The sequence below is a fragment of the Lathyrus oleraceus genome, chromosome 3 (genome assembly GCF_024323335.1).
Source record: "Lathyrus oleraceus cultivar Zhongwan6 chromosome 3, CAAS_Psat_ZW6_1.0, whole genome shotgun sequence".
NCBI lineage: Eukaryota > Viridiplantae > Streptophyta > Magnoliopsida > Fabales > Fabaceae > Lathyrus > Lathyrus oleraceus.
Window position 1 is genome coordinate 109169096 of NC_066581.1, and position 21340 is coordinate 109190435.

The following is a 21340-nucleotide window of genomic DNA, read 5'->3' on the forward strand; positions in this document are numbered from 1 at the left end:
CTTGCGATACGCTTGTCATGCCATGATTTGTTTCTCTCTTTGTAGATTACATCATTTTCAATGGCCTCTATCCATTTTGATACGTAATCAACAGTAAAGAGTATGTACTTGTTTCCCATAGATGAGGGGAATGGACCCATAAAATCGAAACCCCAGATGTCAAAGATTTCTACTTCCTGAATATTATTTAGGGGCATTTCATTGCGCCTAAATATGTTTCCAGTGCGTTGGCACTGATCACATTTAATTATGAAGATATGCATACCACACCATAAAGTTGGCCAATAAAGGCCTGCTTGGAGGATTTTAGCGGAAGTTTGGGATGTTTTGGTATGCCCGCCATAAGGGGCAGAGTGGCAATGAGTTATGATATTTGGTGCCTCCTCTTCAGGAACACAATGACAAAAAATACCGTTTGTTCCTCTCTTGAAGAGAAGAGGTTCATCCCAATAGAATTGTTTCAAGTCGTGGAAGAACCTTTTCCTTTGTTGGTACGTCAATCCCTGAGGTAGTATATTGGCCGCAAGGAAATTTTCGAAGTCAACGTACCAAGGTACACTAGTCACTACACGGGCATATTCAATTTTTAGAGCTACCTCATCTAGGGCTTCTTCATGACTTATCCAATTGTTGACTGATGCTATCAACATGTCATATGCAAAGCCATCATTGATAGGGATATGGTCAGTTTTAGATACTCTAACTTGGAGAGATGGTAGGCTACCACGTTCTCAGCCCCTTTCTTATCGCGGATCTCTAAATTAAATTCTTGTAATAAAAGGATCCAGCGGAGCGGTCTAGGTTTTGCGTTTTTTTTGCCCAATAAGTATCGTATGGTAGCATGATCTGTATATATGATGATTTTAGCTCCAACTAAGTAGGATCAGAATTTTTCTATTGCAAATACCACAACTAGGAGTTCCTTCTCTGTTGTTGCGTAATTTAGTTGGGATGCATCTAAGGTTCTGCTAGCATAGTAGATCACGTGTAATCTTTTATCCTTCCATTGTCCTAATACAACACCTACAGCGAAATCACTAGCATCACACATAATCTCGAAGGGTTGGTTCCAATCGGGAGGTTGTATAATAGGTGCAAAGATTAGTGCTTTCTTAAGAATATTAGACGCCTCTAGACATTTTTCCTCAAAGATGATTTCGACGTATTTCATTAGGAGGCCGGTTAAGGGTTTAGTTATCTTGGAGAAATCTTTAATGAAGCCTCAGTAAAAACCGGCGTGTCCAAGGAAACTTCGGATTTCTCTAATTGTTTTGGGTGGTTGGAGGTTCTCTATTATCTCTATCTTAGCTCTATCGACCTCAATTCCCCTTTTTGACACTATGTGTCCCATGACTATTCCCTCTGTTACCATGAAATGGCATTTCTCCCGATTTAGCACCAGATTAACTTGTACACATTTTTATAGGATTCTCTCTAAGTTATCCAGGCAGTTTTTAAAACTGGATCTGCACACTGAGAAGTCGTCCATGAAAACTTCCATGATTTCATCCAGGAAGTCTGCGAATATGGACATCATGCATCATTGGAAGGTTGCAGGAGCGTTAAACAGTCCGAATGACATTTGTCGATAAGCAAAAGTGTCGTATGGATGCATGAATGTTGTTTTTTATTGGTCATCTAGGTGGAAGGGGATTTGGAAAAATCCGGAGTATCCGTCTAAGTAACAGAAGTAAGAGTGTCTAGCTAAAACTCTAGCATTTGGTCAATAAACGGAAGGGGGAAGTGATCATTTCAGATTACCGTGTTCAGCCTTCTATAACCTATGCACATGCGCGATCCATTTTCTATACATTTTGCTACCGATTCTCCTTTTCCATTTTGTACGACCATGACACCTCCTTTCTTTGGTACCATATGCACATGACTAACCCATGTACTATCATAGATTTGGTAGATAATTCATACATCTAGAAGTTTTAATACTTCTCTCTTGACTACATGACTCATTATAGGATTTATCCTTCTTTGGTGTTCTCTAGAAGGTTTAGAATCTTCCTCTAGCATAATCCGATGCATGCACACAGAGGGAATTATTCCTTTCAAGTCGGAGATGGTATAGCCTAGAGTTGCAGGGTATCTTCTTAGGACTTCTAAGAGTTGATCGGTTTCGCCTCTATTAAGGTTGGCATTTACTATAACTGAATGGTTGAGTTCTTCATCAAGATACTCATATCTCAAGTTCTTAGGAAGTTCCTTAAGCTCTATTTTGGGTTTCTTAATGCTCGGCATGTGATTAGGGGTAAGTTCTAAGCATTCGTTAAGGTTATCGTCAATGTAAGGTGTAATTGACTTAAATCCATCATCTTCCATTATGGGCGTCGAAGGTAGTTTTATTGTTTCAATATGCTCTTCCTTATCCAATTCTCTTATTCATTCATCAATTATATCAATTGCACAACAAGAGTCGTCCATGGAGGGTGCTTTCAGAAATTTGGATAGCATAAACTCTACCTTCTCGTTACCTACTTCGAAAGTCATCTTACCTCTTTTTACATCTATCATGGCTCCAGCAGTTGATAAGAATGGTATGCCTATAAGGATACGAATTTCTTTGTCCTCTTTAATATCCATTATGAAAAAGTCATTAGGGATGTAGAGTTGTTCGATTCTAACTGGGATATCTTCTAATACACCTATCGGGTACTTAACCGATCGATCCTCCAGCTGAAGGGACATCCTAGTTGGTTGCATGTCTCCTAGGTCCAGCCTTTCACAAACTGCTAAAGGCATCAAACTTATGCTTGCTCCTAAATCCAATAATGCTTTTTCTATGACATGTCTTCCTAGAACACATGGTATCGAAAAACTTCCAGGATCTTTCTGTTTCTTAGCTAATTTGCTTTCAACAATTGCATTGCATTCTAAAGGTTTGGGATCATTGAGCTTGCACTTGTTTGTTATGATGTATTTTAGGAATTTGGCATATGATGGTTTTTGGGTAATTGCTTCGGTGAAAGGTGTCTCAATGTGAACTTTCTCAATTACTTCCACGAACATTTTGTATTGGGTGTTTTGTTTAGTCTGTTTAAGCCTTTGCGGACATGGGATCGGTGGTATCTAAGGTTGCGGCGGTACATATGTTTGATTTTCTTGGTTATCATTCATTGCCTCCTTGTCACTAATATCCTTCTCTCCTTACTTTTCAGGTTCTGCGGGTTCTTCTTTTTGTTTTTTTGGAGTAGTCACAACATTTTCTTTTGGTGGTTATGGAATTTAGGCCCATCGTATTGAGTTCCGCTTCGCAGCAAAATAGAATTAGCATGGCCTTTAGGGTTAGGTTGAGGTTGTCCAGGGAACAATCCTCCTGGTGTAGTCTGGGCAGCTTGTTGTTGTGTTACTTGAGAGAATTGGGTTTCAAGCATCTTGTTGTGGGTCACCACAAAATCAACCTTGTTTCCTAATTGTGAAATCAATTCATTAATATGGACATTCTGATTCATGAATTCTTTATTCTGTCAAGCTTGTCTCGTGATAAAATCTTCCATAATCTTCTTAAGGTTTGACTTATGAGGTGTAGTTTGCATCGGTTGTGAGGGTCTTTGGGCTTGGAAACCTGCTGGTCTTTGAGGAGTAGAGTTTTGGGAAAAAGTAGGGTTATTGTTCTTGTAAGAGAAGTTTGGGTGATTCCTCCATCCAACATTATAAGTGTTTGAATAGGGGTTTACTTGGGCATACTTGGCTTGGTTTGGGTTTGTTTCAGCTAGTAGACTGCACTCGGGAGTCACATATCCTGGCGTTCCACAAATTTCGCATCCGAGTCGCACTGCAGCTACGGTAGCTATAGGGTTTATGACTAAGCTTTTGACTTCCTGGGTTAGGGCGTCCATTTTGGCGTTCGTATGGTCGAAGTTGCTAACCTCGTATATACCTCCTTTAGTCTCTTTCTTCTCTACTTGTACATGCTCTGTACCCCATTGGTAATGGTTTTGAGCCATGTCTTCAATAAGTGCGCATGCCTCGGGATAAGGTTTGCTCATTAGCGCACCATCGACGGCAGCGTCGATAGTCATCTTCGTGTTATAGAGAATTCTATTATAGAAGGTGTGTGTGATTAGCCATTGTTCTAATGCATGATATGGACAAGCTCTTAATAGCTCTTTGTACCTTTCCCAAGCATCGAAAAGGGACTCACCTTCCTGTTGAGTGAATATGGTAATTTGGTTATGTAGGATGATAGTCTTACCAGGTGGAAAGTATCTAGCAAGGAATACTTTCTTCAGGTCATTCCAAGTAGTGATAGAATTGGCTGGAAGGGAATCCAGCCATGATCGCGCTTTGTCTTTGAGGGAGAAAGGGAATAAACATAGACGTATCGCCTCATAAGTACCGTTATTGCATTTAAGTGTGTCGGCTAGTTGAATGAAGACTTTTAGGTATTGGTTTGGGTTCTCTATTGGGAGACCAATGAACTGGTTCTGTTGCACGATTTGTAACAAAGTAGGCTTCAATTCAAAGTTATTAGCTGTAATAGCTGGGTTGACAATAATCAGATGAGGTTCTTCATTAGAGGATAGGGAAAACTCTTTGAGTGGCCTAAGGTTTTTGTTTTCCGCCATTGCTTTTTTGATTCGTTGGAGCAACACTCGAGCTCTTAGGTACTTTTCTGGTTCAACTATTGGATCTTCTAAAGTTCCAATGCTGCGAGTTCTTCGCATTGCCCGACGAGGGCTTTTCCTTAATCTAGACGGTGTAACAACAGGTTACGAAATTTGACGGTATTGGTCCCTAGCATCAACGCCAAAAACTTATTTGCGAGATTATGAGTCTATCGGATTACCTAACTGCAAGTATACTGTCTATCACGTAGTTTTAAAATATATCAATCCCATAGAGACCTAACTATCAATCTATCATTTCTAATTGTTACGGTGTTTATCTAAGGCAAATCAATTAAGAATGGGTGAGACAAAATTAAATAACTTTAATAAATTCATGCAAATAATATCAGGATATGGCTTTCATCAAATAACAGTACTCTTGATTACTTCTAAATAGGATCGCTGTACGGAGCAATATTTTCTACTTTGAAAAGAATGTAATTGAACAGGAATTGTCGCTTCCACGTATTCAGAACCAGATTTGACTCTTTAATCTATACCATCCACTGTCATGTGTGACTGATGCTTAATGCATTAAAGTAGTAAATCTTGTTTTAAGAAATCAAACTCTTTACTCGGTTGAAAGTAATTTTGATTGGAAGGTTTAACTTAAAAGGGGTCCAGGATTTCGCTATGGAAACCGGATCCTAAACCTACAAACGCGTCCGCAAATAGTTTTAAAACCTCCTTTTAGAAATATTAGATTTTCCTAGTTAATTAACAAAGTGCTTTCGCGGTATTCATTAATAAAAAACAAACCAATCTTATTCTTTAATGTCATACGACTTTCGATCTTACCCGATGTTTTCACGACTCTACTTTCATAATGACCGATTAAATTAAGTTTAGAAAGATTGTATTAAAATCAAAATACCCACAATCGAAATCCTAAAGAAGCAATAGTTAGAGTACCGTCAAGTTACGGTCCTCACATCCCAGCATTAATAAATTAGTTGAACATGCTTATGACAAACATGTAAATATAAGTTTGAAGCTTAGAAGTAGATATTGCGGAAAAATAGTTTAAAGCAATACAATGCGATAAATAAGACTTGTAAATAAAAGTAGTAATGCGAAGCAAGATAAATAAAATGTGAGTAAATAAATAAGTGGTATTAAAATGCGGAATATGATAAAAACCTGCTCCAAACGGAGGCTTGAATTTGATACAAAGTAAATTGCTTAAGACTGGTAAAGGAATGTAAATGGCGACAAGATTAAAATGTGGGAAAATAAAGTGCTCCGAACCTCGTACAAACTCAACACTCTATGGTGTTATAACCCCTCGATGTGACAAGTTATATCTTTGATCGATGATTTTCATGCTCAAGATTTTGCTAAGCTTGGATGGTTTGAAAAATGAAGTTTGAAGTCTATTTATAATGTTCTAAAAACCTAAAATGTCATGTGAAGCTTTCTCATTTCGTGGGATGAAAAATAGGGGAACATGGGAAGAGTGGAAGATCAAGTGAGTCCATTTTCTAACCGCCTGCCTTTCACAAAGAATGGTGAACGCCATGTCAAGGTGGCGAACACCATCTTCCTAACGTGTGAAAGAGTGGGTCAATTCACCCGTTGGTGAGTGAGACACATCATTTATAATATGGCCTTCCCTATGGCGAATGCCATGTAGGTCGCCTTGTGTGCAATTTCCCTTTTTTCATTGTTTTGCATCTGAATTGTTTCCTTTCTTTTCATATGGTCCCTATATGGTTAAATACCTAATATGTAGACAACTTACCCACATAACACTAGAAATAGAGATGAAACAATATCAAAAGATGTACAAAATGAGGCGAAATAACAGTGTAATTTGGTGTTATCAGGTATATGTAGTGGAAACAAAGATATAGGTGTTTGCCTAAGCAATAGGGCCTTATATGACAAACACAATTTCAGGGGTTGGCTGTAGTGCTATTTAGTATAAGGAATAGTGTATCACTATAAGGAACGAGCACTTTGAAATCAAAGAAGAAAAGTATCTTGGATCCATGAAGGAATAAACTCTGAACTGAAGAGTAAACAGGCGTCTTAGCCCAAAAAGAAGGAATGAAGTGTGTGTGTATGAAACAAACATCTCCTGGTTCACAAGGTGGATTGTCGCTATATCGTCCTAAAATGATGTGCATGAAATCCAAGGAAAAATGTATTTGAACTTAAAAATATGGTATTAATTGATGAATTAAGAATGAAGGATTAATAAATAGGTTAGAAATAAATAAGGTAGATCACGGAGAATCTGAATTCTCGTGCCTACATATTCTTATCGTGCAATGAGAAAGTCAGAGCTTTCGTTGTTCATCCCACTAGGGCTGACAGCAAGAGACTAAGGCAAGAGGAAATGATAAATGATAATGAAAGATGAAGGAGACTTGGCAGTTATTGAATATGAACCATACTAAAGTCTATAAGTAAAGGTGAATACAATGAGCAATTGGGTCATTCGTCCTGTACCCAAAGATATTCATAATGAGTTAATAGAATTCTCCACTCTCATTCATTCTTTACTACTTAAGGCTCATGGCATGTGATTCTCATCATAACTTTCAAGTTGCTGGAGAAGAAACCTTGACGCTCCTTATGATGGTGAAAACCTTATCAATCATTTGATTCGAATTGCATTAAAGTCTATGAACAAAGGCGAATACCTTGAGCAACTGGGTCATTCATCATGTACCCAAGGATATCCTAGATAATGATATGAATTCTCCACTTTCATCATTCTTTGTTACTTAAGGCTCATGGCATACAACTTGAATCATGGTTGACAAGTTGTTGATGGAGACCTCTGATTATTACATTGTTGCTTTGAAGGGATAGACTTGACAATCATATGATTTGAATTGTGCTAAAGTCTATGAATAGAGGTGAATATGATGAGTAACTGGGTCATTCATCCCGTACCCAAAGATATTCAAAATGAGTTAATGGAATTCTCCACTCTCATTCATTCCCTATTTCTTAAGAATCATCGCACACAATTTTAATCTTGATTGACAAGATCTTGAAGAAACACCTTTGATATGCCTTGTATAATCCACTTCTTGGTTTGTCTGGGATGCCTTGTATGAAAGTCTAAACTTGAGCCCTTGAGGTCCACAACTTACAGAAATAGTCCTATAAAGTAATCAAGGTACTTTTGATCACTTGAACAGACTGTGGGGTTATACACAATCAAAGGATTTAGTTAATCAAAAATTCTTTTGATAAACTTAAATCAAGGGTTTGAAAATATGGTTAACCTAATCTAAGGGTTAATATTATGTACAAATTGTTCCTAAGGGATCATGCAAAGATTAGAGGTAAATTAATCAAGTTACCAAGTATACATAAAAGAAAAATGGATAATTAATCTAAATATATTTCTAACCCTAAGTGAACATGAAATTCTATGACTAAAATAAAACCTAGGGGTAACAATGTCAATTTACATGGATGTGGATTAATTTTTAACAATTTTAAAATCTAATTATCATATTATAACTAGGATTCTAAAAAATCTAATCAAGTTCTAAAACTAACTAACCGTAAGACCCCAATTTTGACCCTAAGATCCCTCATGATATCTCATCATATGCATTAGGATTGGGATCACACCTTGACATCCTCCTTACCCCTCATTCATTGGGTTTGCATTGGGAGAGATCACCACGCACATTTTTGATTGTATCATACTTTTTTTTTCATTGTTTACTAACCAAAATACAAAAAACATGACAATGTATAGTTTGTTACTTTTGTAGGTAGTGTGTATACTCACTTATGCTCTATCAAGCTTATATTTAGGGTTTGAGACCCTTAGTGCAAGGAGTTCAATCAAGAAATGGTTCACATTGGCTCTAAGAATAATATATGGATCCCCATGTGTAGCGGTGTATTCGTCACTTTATGATTTATCGATTAAGCAAAGCATACAAAGATAGAGTCGCCACCGCATTTTTATTTATCCAAAGGAATGGCTAAAAAGCGAACAAAAGCCTAAGAAGTTTTACACATAGAAAAATAATGAAAAGGTCAGAGATCTGGGTAAGGGGTTAATTACGCAATGGGAAGGTGTTAGGCACCCAAAACATCCTAGGTACTCCTAGGGAACCTCTTTTCACACTTGTTGTACAAAATGTTTATTTGTTTATGAAATATTTATTGTGCAAACATGGATTGAAAGGATGAGAAAAGAATATACAATTTTTATTGTTTTTGTGTTTGAACGGATGAACCCGTTGCCTACGTACCTTTCCATGGAAGGTAAGGATCAAAACGCCGTAGTTCGGCTAAAAGATTTCCAAAAGTAAGTGAATTGATTTTAAAACAGAAGCCCTAAGGTCTTTTATTATCCACGGGAGAAAACTCAACCTATGCAAACAACAAGTCCACCATGTGAGAATAGCTTCGACATACTAGAGGGGTTAACCCTGTTTTCAGTATGGAAGTCTTACAGTTCGATCACTAAGGACAAAAGGTGAGATTAACATCAACCACTAAGATAATTGAAACCTATGGCTAATGTATGAAAACTTGATTAAGGAGTGGGCTAAACCACAAAACAATTGAGTGATTGAGATTAACCAGTTTGGAGTATTCACAAAAAATGGTCAAAGTATGATTAGATTCAATTCAAAGAAGTATTGTGAAAAGTGAAGTTTGAAAATCAAAGGCCTAAAGCCTAGGTTTCTAATTTGAAAAGAAGTGAAAATGTTTGCACAATAGTTTCAAGTTTGGGTTAACATGCACATGGAGGTTTAAAGAAACAAAAGGTGGGAGGGTGAGGAAGTAAAACTTCTTAGATGTTCACCTCTTGAGATCATATGTAGATGATCCAAGTGATTCCTTTGGAATAGGCAACAATGCAAATAACAGGTAAACAGTGTATCAGGCAAAGCCAACAAAGGTGGATACCGGATGCCAATCACTGGACTTATACCAATCTCCTGAAACAAAAATGGATACCAGATGCCACTCAATGGACTTATACTAGTCTCCTAAAAGCAAAGAAACAATGATACCAGAGGCCAATCAATGGACTTATACTAGTCTCACAAGAGAAACAAAACAGAATACCAGATGCCAATCAATGGACTTATACTAGTCTCACAAAGAATGATCATAGGAAACAACTGCCAATAATTGGACTTACAATTGACTCCTCACAAGAACAGACAAATGCAATAAGCAAAGAGGAAACAAGTTGCCAATAAATGGTCTTACACTCGACTCCTACCAAATCACAGGAAACAACTGCCAATAGCTGGGCTTACAATTGACTCCTCAATGGTCATAGGAAACAACTGCCAATAGATGGACTACAATTGACTCCTCAAAGGAAAAAAAAGAATGTCACAAAGCAATGAACAATGATTATGAAATGATATACAAGTGATGATGATAAATGCACAAAGGCACACATAAACAAATATGCACAGATGAATCAGATAAGCAGACAAACAAGTCAATTAGCACACACTATATACAATCAATCAAGCTCAAGCAAGGTTAGGCTTTACAGCCAACTGGAATGGGGTATTTTGTGCTTTTAACCCTAACATTGAGAGTTAGGGTGAAGCAGATGAAATGGAGATGAGGGGTGTGCCTCATAGCTCTTATCCCTGGTCAGGGAGAGCTTTGATCAATGGAAAGTGTGGGAGTTCAGAAAGTTGGAACTCTTCTCCACAAATGATTGACTCTATAAGATCTTGGGTTATTATCCACAATGCATCAACACATTGTATGAGCAAAGTGAATGACACACTGAGTAGCAGGATATGGATTACACATCTCTTTTATCTGCCAATTGCCTCATAAGAGGGCTTTTCCTGCTTGGCACAAAGTTAAACACACAAAGACATGGCCTCTTAAGGAGGGCTTCAGACAGGTGCCTGCCCACATAACAGGACAGGTCTTCCAGACTACATGAAGATTAGAGATTATACCTAAGTGGTTAAGCAACCAAGCAAAGCAAAGTTCACAATGAACTTAAAGCAACTTAAGTACCTGTGGAAACATCAGACAAATCAGTACAATGTTCAGACAAACAGATAACAGTTAATAAGCAACAGACAATCCCAATGTAAAAAATATGTAAGCCAAAAGGCAAAATCAAATGAGTTACCATCAACCTACAAAACACACAATGTTAGTAATCACAAGCAAACATCAATGCTCAAATGAATGGAGCATTATTAACCATGGAACTCGAATGCTTAACCTGAAATCAAAGCTCAAACATAAGCAACAAACCACTAGGTCAAAGCCTAGGGTCAAAGATGGAGAAAAAATTTGAAACAGGAGCTGAAATTTAACATGAATCAACTTCAATCACATCTTGACACAATCCAAAAAGTCTCACATCAATATCATTTACCAAAAGCATTTCATGATCAAGTGAAGTTCAAGGCAATTTTAAAGCTCAAATGTGACCAACCAGAATGAAAAATCTCAATTAAATCAGAAATGATTCAAATAATTCCAAGAAAATTCATGATCAATCAGGACATTCTTAACATGAATCACACAAAAAATCAGAAGCATTGGACATCATTTGGCATGGAAAACTCATCATATAAGTTGAACATCAAAAGGTGTGACACAAATTGTCACACCAACTTAGCACAAGCATAAAACAGAGATGACAATTGATAAAAATACCAAATCAACACCAAAATGTCAAGCAATGAGTCTAGTTTCATCATGCAAAATTTCAAAAGCATTGGATCAAAGACCAGCATTTCACAAAGGCATAAGCATGGCAAGGTCAAATAAGCATACATGTTCAAACATTCTAGCACAAAATATTATCCAGCCAAGCACAACTTGTAAAATCATGATGATAAAAAACTAGAGAGAACAAGGATCATAATGCAAAAAACCTGGTAATTTTTGGATGAGTTTTCAATTTGATATGATTTTTTGAAGATTGAGAATAAAATGAAATGAACATGTGACAAATGAAATGAAATAAAATGAAATAATAATTTGAATATTTGAAAAAGGGCGCCAGGCTGCTAAACGCAACGTTTCATTAAACGCTGGCCCAGTCAACATAAGTCAAAGCGGAGGAGCCAATCAAAGCGCTGCATGGCCATGTACATGAGCCAATCACAACGCAACCCTAAGAGAAACATGCAGGAACGGATTTGCGTTGCAGAAAATGATCAAAACCGTGGCCTATGCTCAGACTTCATCTTCTTCCTCGTGAAGAAGATGAACAGTGACTGTTCATCAACAGTCAAGAACAAATGTTCCAGAATTCCAAATCAAGCACATCAACATGTAGGATATTCAACATAGATCACGAATCAAGCATGAATTAAACCTAAATCAACACATACAAGTGGAATCGAGCAATGTAAAAATCATTCATGAAACTTTAATCAACCTTAACTAACTCAAAAGTGCATGAAAAATCACGATTCAAAGCTCAGCATGATCAGCACATCAAGATCTACAATAATATCATAATAATTTTGAGAAATAAGAGGATCGATTTTGTAACCTCTTGAAGAGCAGATCTGGATTTCGTGTTGTCCAAGCCTTGCAATGCTTAAAAGCTTCTCTATGATGCTTGTACAGGTGATTGGAAGATAGATTGAAGCTCAATTGTGCTTGATTTCACCAGAATTTGAATTCACCATTAATGCTTCCAAGCTTCGATTATGACCAAACAGGCACGATTTCATTCCATTCCACGTCCAATCTTGCTCAATGATACTTCATGATGATGAATCAAGCAAGAGAAATGGATATTGTTTGAAGAAATTTGAAGAAATTTTGAGAGAAAAGTTTGAGAGTTTTTGATCTAGATCTGAAAATTATGAATCCTCTTTCTGAAAACAGTTAGGGTTTTGGTTATATACCTCCTCCTAATCATGTTTAATTAAGCTTAAACCAAATTGCAAATGAGATTAGTGAGTTATGGAGTGTTTGTGCAAATTTGCTTTTCACCCTCATGCATGGAATGCATGTGTGAACAGTGCACGAATTTGGTTCATTTCCACTTAAAATCTGATTTTGGAGCCAATGGTGATAGCAAAATGTTCAAACAATGCACCAAATTTTAATTTTAATTTTTCCCTCCAAAAAGCCAATGAATTATCAAATGCTCATATGAATATAATTTGTGCAATGCAATGCATGGTTTGGAAACTAGAGGTAAAAAGGAGAAGAATGCAAAAAGAGCCATCCATTTTGGAGCTTTGGTTGAGAAGTTATGGCCATTTGAATCTTCAAGTACACTTTTCCATGATTTGATCATATCTCTTCAACCACATATGAGAAGTTCATGATCTTGGACATTTTCGAAATGGGAGAGAAAGATCTACAACTTTCATGTTCAACAAAATTTCATTTGAAGCATTTTTGGTCATGTAATATTGAGTTGAAGTTGGATCAAAACCTTTCCATTTTTGGAAAGTTCAAATTATAGATCACTTTCTATTTTGGGAAATTTTTGACTGGACCTCAAATTCTTCAATGTGAATGTTTGAAATGTCAAATGAGACTTGTTTGAACATGAATGAAGTATTTCCCATCACTTCCCACCTCCAAATCCACAATTGACTTTGCAGTTGACTTTCTAGGGTTTCAGTTGACTTGAGAATGCCTTGATGAGTTTCATGCCTCTACCACTTGGGATTTTGCTTCAAAATAACATCATAGCTCATATGAACTCTTGTGAATGATTGTGGGGGTCCAAGTCTCAAGAATGACCACCTTCTAATGCTCAATGAATGCACTGAATTGCCTTGACCTGTGATTGCTTCAGCTGCAAGACAAATGGTTAGATGACATATTTTTGCACTTTTGGTTAGTGATAAAAAGAAAAGAAATGATATACAAATGCAATGAATGCTTGGTGATCAAGAACCACTCAAAAGGATAACCCACCCACAAGGAAGCAAGCAAAGTGCACAATGATCCTTGATGCAATGCAATGATATGATATGATACCATGAGGGATCTTAGGGACAAAATTGGGGTCTTACAGATGCCCCTATTTAAGGTCATTCTAGCCGGAGAAGTGAAGGTTGAAGTCTTCATCTTGACGCAGTAGAATGGGCTTAAATAACCATAATGAGACAAATTTTGGTCCCTGAGAGACCTCATGATGCAAATGTATGCATGCAAAACAAAACTATCTCTGTGGAGGATATGAGTCCACAAAGAAGAAAAAACGATCCATCGGAGTAATACACTCGCCAGGAACAGAGACTCTAACAGGACTCTCACGGGGATAAGCAAAGAATGCGTGAATAGGTCACGACTCTGAGTTAGGGAAAAACTGATTTGACATTGCGTGAGCAGGGCACGACTTGAAACTGGAGACTACACTGGGGAAAAAAGACTCAAACTGGGGAGGAAAGAGTTCCAAAGGAAGACACATCCATTGGAAAGACTCAAGCTGACTCAAAGAATGCGTGTATTGGGGAAAGCGCCAACACAGCAAGACGAAAAACCATAACTCCGCTGGGGAAATCTAACAAAGACTTTCCAGGGGAAGCCAAAGGATGAGATGTTACCGGTTAGTGAGTAACATGCTCAGGAAGAATGAATATCTAAGACCTGTGTACGGGTGAGAGATATCAATCGACCAAATCATCTGAGGAAAACCTGAAAAAGGTATAACTTCGACTCAGGGAAATCTGACTCCACAGGGGACCAAGGTCAAAATAGGGAGCAGGCAGGAAGGAACACCAAAGATACCGGGTTGTAGGCATGCAACAGGTGACCGACCAAGGCGTGAATTGGTGTGTGTTCCAAAACACTCATCATCCTGAAGAAAGCTAGAAAAGCAAACTTGTTTATAGGATGGACATTTGATTCTGTAAAGAATGCAAATCTTACTCAATTGGGGAAACAAACAAAGGATTCAACCAAAGAGCGCATGAGATATATTATTTATAGCCGTCAAAACGTAGATAATAACCTCGCATGGAAGACTATCCATAACCGGGTTGTAGGTTGTTAAAGGATAAATCTACCGAAATCGTGAATTGGTTTGTGTTCCAAAACACTCATCATCCTGAAGAAAGCTAGAAAAGCAGACTTGTTTATAGGATGGACATTCGATTCCACAAGGAATACGAATCTTACTCTGCTGGAGAAAATAATCAAAAGATTGACCCAAGAGTGCATGAGATATATTATCTATAGCCGTCAAAACGTAGATAATAACCTCGCATGGAAGATTATCCATAACCGGGTTGTAGGTTGTTAAAGGATAAATCAACCGAAAAGAGAAACAATCGTTACCAACAGCAACAGGGTAGACGAAAGATGACTCACTGAGGATAAATTGCAAGCGTCCGACAATTATCCAGGAGAAAAGGGTGAATATTCGGTTCCACAAAGGGACAACGAATCTTACTCGACTGGGGAAACACGAAAGGCTTCGACCAAAGAGTGCATGAGATATATTATCTATAGCCGTCAAAACGTAGATAATAACCTCGCATGGAAGATTATCCATAACCGGGTTGTAGGTTGTTAAAGGATAAATCATCCGAAAAGAAAGGCATCGGGACACCAAACTAGGTATGTAAAGATGACCAATCAAAGGAGCAACAACATTACCAACAGAAGGGTAAATGAAAGGAGACTCGCTGGGAATACATTGATGAAAATCAATGATCCGGGGAACATAATCACTGGCAAACGGTGAAAGGACCCGTAGGGGATAAAATTGCTAGCATACGGCAATTATCCACAAAAGACTTGCTGGGGATATAAGTGCTTACTCAAGCAACTATCCAAACAAAGGGAGAATCAACATCGAACGTTAGATGAAGATAACCACAAATAGGGGATTACATCTACCAAAGACTAGGTAGAAAACCACAGAAGAGTAACTGTCATCGGTTGGGATGAGCAACAAAAGTTAACTCTGCTAGGGGAGAAAGTAGGGTTTATAGCTACCGGTTAGTAGGTAGAAAACCGCACAGATAGGACTTACGACTACTGGTTTGTAGGTAGAGGGCCAAAAGTTCCACTGAGGATAAGATGAATGAGCGTCGGTTAGTAAGCAGCTATTCATTTATACCACAGGGAAGTACAAGAGACAGTTGAAAAAAATGCCAATTTAGGATCGAACCAAAAAGGCGAACTGAATCAAGACTCGTCCTAATGAGGATAGAACTCAAATAGGAAAACCCATCCCAATATGTGTGTTGGGAGGAAACGGAAGTAACCGTCATCCACGAGGATGTATCTCAGTGGGGAAATGGCAGGAAAGGATAGACACTTTCTGCTTAAGGGTTGACTCTAAATTGAGAGATTAAACACCCGACATCTGCTTGGAGAGATCTACTGGGGAGATCTGTATCACCATTAGCAGAAGACAACAAACAAAAGATATATGGCAAAAAATGCAACATGAATATCTGTATGTTTATGATTATGCATGAATATGTGTGATTTATGTTTGATGAATGCTGACAAAACAGACATTTCTAACACAAACATGCCCAGGGAACAAACGCCCGGTACTACACCACCAGAGGAAAATCCAAGAAATCCAACTGGAAGGCCGATCTGCTGGAGATCTGAATGCTAAAAAGCAAGGATCTGCGAGGGAGCAGGAGATCAGAGATATCAAAGGAAACACCAAATCTCTGAGCGATGGATCAACAATCAACCCAACTGGGGAACAAAAGTTCACAGCAGGCAGAAATTGCCAAGGAAGCAACTCTGTTGGGGATGTAGAGAGATCACAAGATTTCTGCAAGAGATATCATCAGTCTCAGCCGGGAGACAAAGAGTTCACTGCACAGGCAAGAACTGCTGAAGAGGACAGAAATCACGAGTAGAATCTGGCTGCACAAGTAATTCTACTGGAGGTACTGTTAGCGATTCCATTAGGGAACAACCCACTGAGGGAGAAAAGATCACACAAGTAGATTCTGCCATACAAGCCACTCTACTGGGGATCAAAACATCAGGAAATCAACCAATCTCTGCAGGGGAAGATCAACACAGATGCAATCCAACATGCAACCAATATACTGGAGAATTGCCTGAGAAAAAGAAGGAGAGCTGGGGATCAACCGCCAAATACTGAGCCTTCACAAAATACCGCATCTGCTGAGGAGGAGAGAAAATCACTGCTCTGCTGAAGGGAAGGGAGGTGAAAACCTCAACAAACACTTCTGATGGGGAGATATCAACAATTCCGCTAACGACTTCGCCGGGGAAGAGGATAAAGTAACGGGATGTCAACCCACCAACTATTGAATCTTCCACAAGGAAAACGACCGTGCTGGGGAGGGAATACTGCTGGAGAAGAAAACGAAGTCTTCAACAAGCACTCTGCTTTGGGGATATAGAATCTCCACAGAAACTCTGTTTGGGGAGGAAAAATCCCAACAACAACTCTGCTTGGGGAGCAACCCCAATAATAGTCTAGAGAAAAAAGAGATACAACCATGCCAGGAGTAATGAACGAATGTCTTACCCTGTTGGAAATCATGCCACCCTTGGGAGAGCACTGAGAGATTCTTAAGTATCCTTTCATCATTGTGAATGTTCACTTTGTTTGAAAAATAAATTTTGAAAAAATTTGTTTTGTTTAAAACAATGATATTTTACCAATTAAAACATGCAAAACATTTGTTGATTTGAAATAAATAAGAGTGCAAATAATTGGATAAAAGCTCAAATTGATTTGATGGAATGGTAGCCTGCAAATGGCAAGACTCCATAGATCTGTACAAGTTTGAAATCAGTGATATATATTGGAAGAGGGCTACATTGAACATAATGATCCTTTCTCTACCAAATTGAATCTCGATGTATTCAAAGCTTTAGTCAACGATGAATCGAGAATCTCTGACGAAAAGACAGCTGCGGAACAGAAAGTCTTGTCAGGATGCAGTTACTTGCCAAGTCCCTAATTTTTGCCTAGATTGCCCCAGGGTGAGGTACTCAATCTAGCGGGATGCAAATATCATTTTTTTATGTCTCTAATTTTTGCCTGGACCGCCCTTTCGGGTTTTCCACCGAGACGCTCATTTTTGCCTAAGCCGCCCTTTCGGGTTTTCAACTTAGCGAGCTATTCTGTTTTTCTTCTTCTCTTTGATTTGCATATACTTTTTTTTAGGCAAAGTATTTCTTGACTGCATCTGAATTCACAGGACGAGTGAAATCCTCCTCATCCATTGTTGTAAGCATCAAAGCACCGCCTGAAAAGGCTCTCTTGACAACATATGGACCTTCATAGTTTGGAGTCCACTTGCCCCTGGAATCGGGCGCAAAAGACAAGACTTTCTTGAGCACGAGGTCACCTTCTCGGAACACACGAGGCTTGACCTTTTTATCGAATGCTTTCTTCATTCTCTGCTGATATAACTGGCCATGGCACATGGCAGTCAATTGCTTCTCTTCAATCAAATTCAGCTGGTCATAACGACTCTGAATCCATTCAGCATCAGTCAACTTGGCTTCCATCAAGACTCTCATTGATGGGATCTCCACCTCTACTGGGAGAACAGCCTCCATGCCATACACAAGAGAGAAAGGGGTTGCTCCTATTGAAGTGCGGACAGATGTACGATATCCATGTAAAGCAAATGGCAGCATCTCATGCCAATCTTTGTACGTAACAACCATCTTCTGGATAATCTTCTTGATATTCTTGTTAGCAGCTTCAACAGCCCCGTTCATCTTAGGTCTGTAGGGAGAGGAGTTATGATGTGCAATCTTGAACTCAGCGCACAAGTCTTCCATCATCTTATTATTCAGATTAGATCCATTATCAGTAATGATCTTATCTGGCACACCATAACGGCAAATAAGCTGATTCTTGATAAACTTCACGACCACCTGCCTGGTCACATTCGCATATGATGCGGCTTCCACCCATTTGGTGAAGTAATCGATTGCTACGAGAATAAACTTGTGTCCATTGGACTCTTTTGGTTCAATCATGCCGATCATGTCGATCCCCCACATAGAGAAAGGCCATGGTGATGAAATCACATTCAGAAGTGTCGGAGGAATATGAATCTTGTCCGCGTAAATCTGACACTTGTGGCATCTCTTCACATATTTGCAGCAGTCGGACTCCATTGTCAGCCAATAGTAGCCTGCTCTCAACATCTTTCTAGCCATGGCATGTCCATTGGAATGAGTACCAAATGAACCCTCATGGACCTCAGTCATCAACAGGTTTGCTTCGTGTCTATACACGCATCTGAGCAAAACCATGTCAAAATTTCTCTTATACAGCACTTCACCACTGAGGTAGAAACTGCCTGACAACCTTCTCAAAGTTTGCCTGTCTTTCACAGATGCCCCAGGCGGGCAGACCTGGTTCTGGAGGAAATTCTTGATATCAAAATACCAAGGTTTGTCATCATTCACTTCTTCGACTGCAAATACGTGAGCTGGTCTATCCAAGCGCATCACGGTGATATTGGGAACTTCATTCCAATACTTGACCACAATCATTGAAGCAAGCGTAGCAAACACATCTGCCATCCGATTATCTTCTCGAGGAATATGATGAAAATTAACTTCTGTAAAGAACGTTGAAATCCTCCTCGCATAATCTCTATACGGGATAAGACCAGGCTGATTCATCTCCCACTCTCCCTTGATCTGATTGACAACCAGGGCCGAATCACCATACACATCAAGATGCTTGATTCTCAAATCAATACATTCTTCCAGTCCCATGATACAGGCTTCGTACTCAGCCATGTTATTCGTGCATTTGAAAGTTAGCCTTGCTGTAAAAGGAATATGTGTGCCATGAGGAGTAATGATTACTGCCCCAATTCCATTTCCGTACTGATTTACAGCGCCATCAAACACCATCGTCCATCTGGAACCAGGTTCCGAACCTTCATCAAGTGTAGGCTCATCGCAATATTTCATTTTCAAATACAGAATTTCCTCATCTGGGAAGTCGTAATGAACAGACTGATGATCTTCAATCGGCTGGTGCGCTAAATGGTCAGCCAAGATACTACCTTTGATAGCTTTCTGAGCTCGATACTCGATATCATACTCAGACATTAACATCTGCCAACGGGCAATCCTCCCAGTTAAAGCAGGCTTCTCAAAGATATACTTGATTGGATCCATTCGGGATATCAACCAAGTTGTATGATTTATCATGTACTGGCGTAAACGCTTAGCAGCCCAAGCCAAAGCACAACACGTCTTCTCAAGCATAGAGTATCGAGACTCACAATCAGTAAACTTCTTACTGAGGTAGTAGATAGCAGATTCTTTCTTCCCTGATTCATCTTGTTGACCGAGTACACAACCCATCGAGTCTTCAAGAACAGTCAGATACATAATCAGAGGTCTTCCTTCTACAGGCAGAGACAAGATCGGAGGTTCAGACAGATATTCCTTGATACTCTCAAAAGCTTTCTGGCAATCCTCGGTCCAATCGAGAGACTGATCTTTCCAGAGGAGCTTGAATATCGGCGCACATGTGACAGTCATGTGGGATATAAATCTGGAAATGTAGTTCAAGTGGCCAAGAAAACCTCGGACTTGCTTCTCAGTTTTGGGCGCAGGCATCTCTTGTATTGCTTTGACCTTTGCAGGATCAACCTCAATACCTCTCTCGCTGATGATAAAGCCCAACAACTTGCCAGAACGGACTCCAAATGTACATTTGTTCGGATTGAGACGAAGCTTGTACTTCCTCAGACGCTGAAAAAGCTTCAACAAATGCTTAACATGTTCAACTTCCGTTCGGGACTTAGCAATCATGTCGTCGACATAGACCTTTATCTCCTTGTGCATCATATCATGAAACAAGGTGGTCATAGCACGTTGATACGTGGCTCCGGCGTTCTTCAAACCGAAGGGCATCACTCGATAACAGAATGTTCCCCAAGGTGTGATGAATGTTGTCTTCTCCATATCCTCGGGTGCCATCTTGATCTGGTTATATCCGGAAAATCCGTCCATAAATGAAAAACACTTTGAATTTAGCTGTATTGTCTACCAACATGTCAATGTGTGGTAGAGGAAAATCATCTTTTGGACTAGCTTTGTTCAAATCTCGGTAATCAACACACATACGGACTTTTCCGTCTTTCTTAGGCACAGGCACAATGTTGGCCACCCATAGAGGATATGTAGAAGTCACCAGAAACCCCGCATCAATTTGCTTCTGAACTTCCTCTTTGATCTTCACTGCCATATCTGGATGAGTTCTTCTGAGCTTCTGCTTCACAGGCACGCACTCAGGCTTCAAAGGCAGGAAATGTTGCACAATATCTGTATCTAGACCCGGCATGTCTTCATACGACCAAGCAAAGATATCGGAATATTCTCGTAGCAAACTGATCAACCCCTTCTTGACAGACTCTTCAAGAAGTGCCTCAATTCTGACCAATCGAACACAATCTTCAGCCCCCAAGTTGACTGTTTCCAGATCTTCGAGATGCGGTTGAATGATCTTTTTCTCGTGCTCAAGGAGACGGGAAATCTCGTCAGGAATCCCTTCAACATCATCTTCTTCTGCCTCAAATACAGGGAATTCAAAATTGGGAGATGGCGTTGGATCATTATGTTCAATGGGTTTTAGAATCAACCTGCATAATGATTTTGGTTAATAAAAACTTTAGAATTTAAACAAGCAAACCATTATGCAGATGAAAAGATTATTTTTATTCTTGTTTTTATGGTTTTTTGTGATCACTGATTTCATGCAAAAGCAAAAAGTGAAAACAAAATGGAAAAACAAATGTTTAACAATGCATTAATTG

At 39.0% G+C, this 21340-nt stretch overlaps 2 protein-coding genes across 2 annotated transcripts; both read right to left on the bottom strand.

Moving 5' to 3' along the window:
* Positions 1-2391: 2391 nt before the first annotated feature.
* LOC127129944 (uncharacterized) lies at positions 2392-3018 on the bottom strand. The gene has a single exon (XM_051059042.1). The coding sequence runs from the start codon at positions 3016-3018 to the stop codon at positions 2392-2394; it is 627 nt and encodes a 208-aa protein (XP_050914999.1).
* Positions 3019-3476: 458 nt separating this feature from the next.
* LOC127129945 (uncharacterized) lies at positions 3477-4577 on the bottom strand. Its single transcript, XM_051059043.1, has one exon. It carries the CDS (start codon positions 4575-4577, stop codon positions 3477-3479), a length of 1101 nt encoding a protein of 366 aa, XP_050915000.1.
* Between the last annotated feature and the right edge of the window lie 16763 nt (positions 4578-21340).

Excerpts from the sequence above, each read along its gene's own strand:
- LOC127129944 (XM_051059042.1), bottom strand. The coding sequence starts at position 3,018 with ATGTTCGTGGAAGTAATTGAGAAAGTTCACATTGAGACACCTTTCACC.
- LOC127129945 (XM_051059043.1), bottom strand. The coding sequence starts at position 4,577 with ATGGCGGAAAACAAAAACCTTAGGCCACTCAAAGAGTTTTCCCTATCC.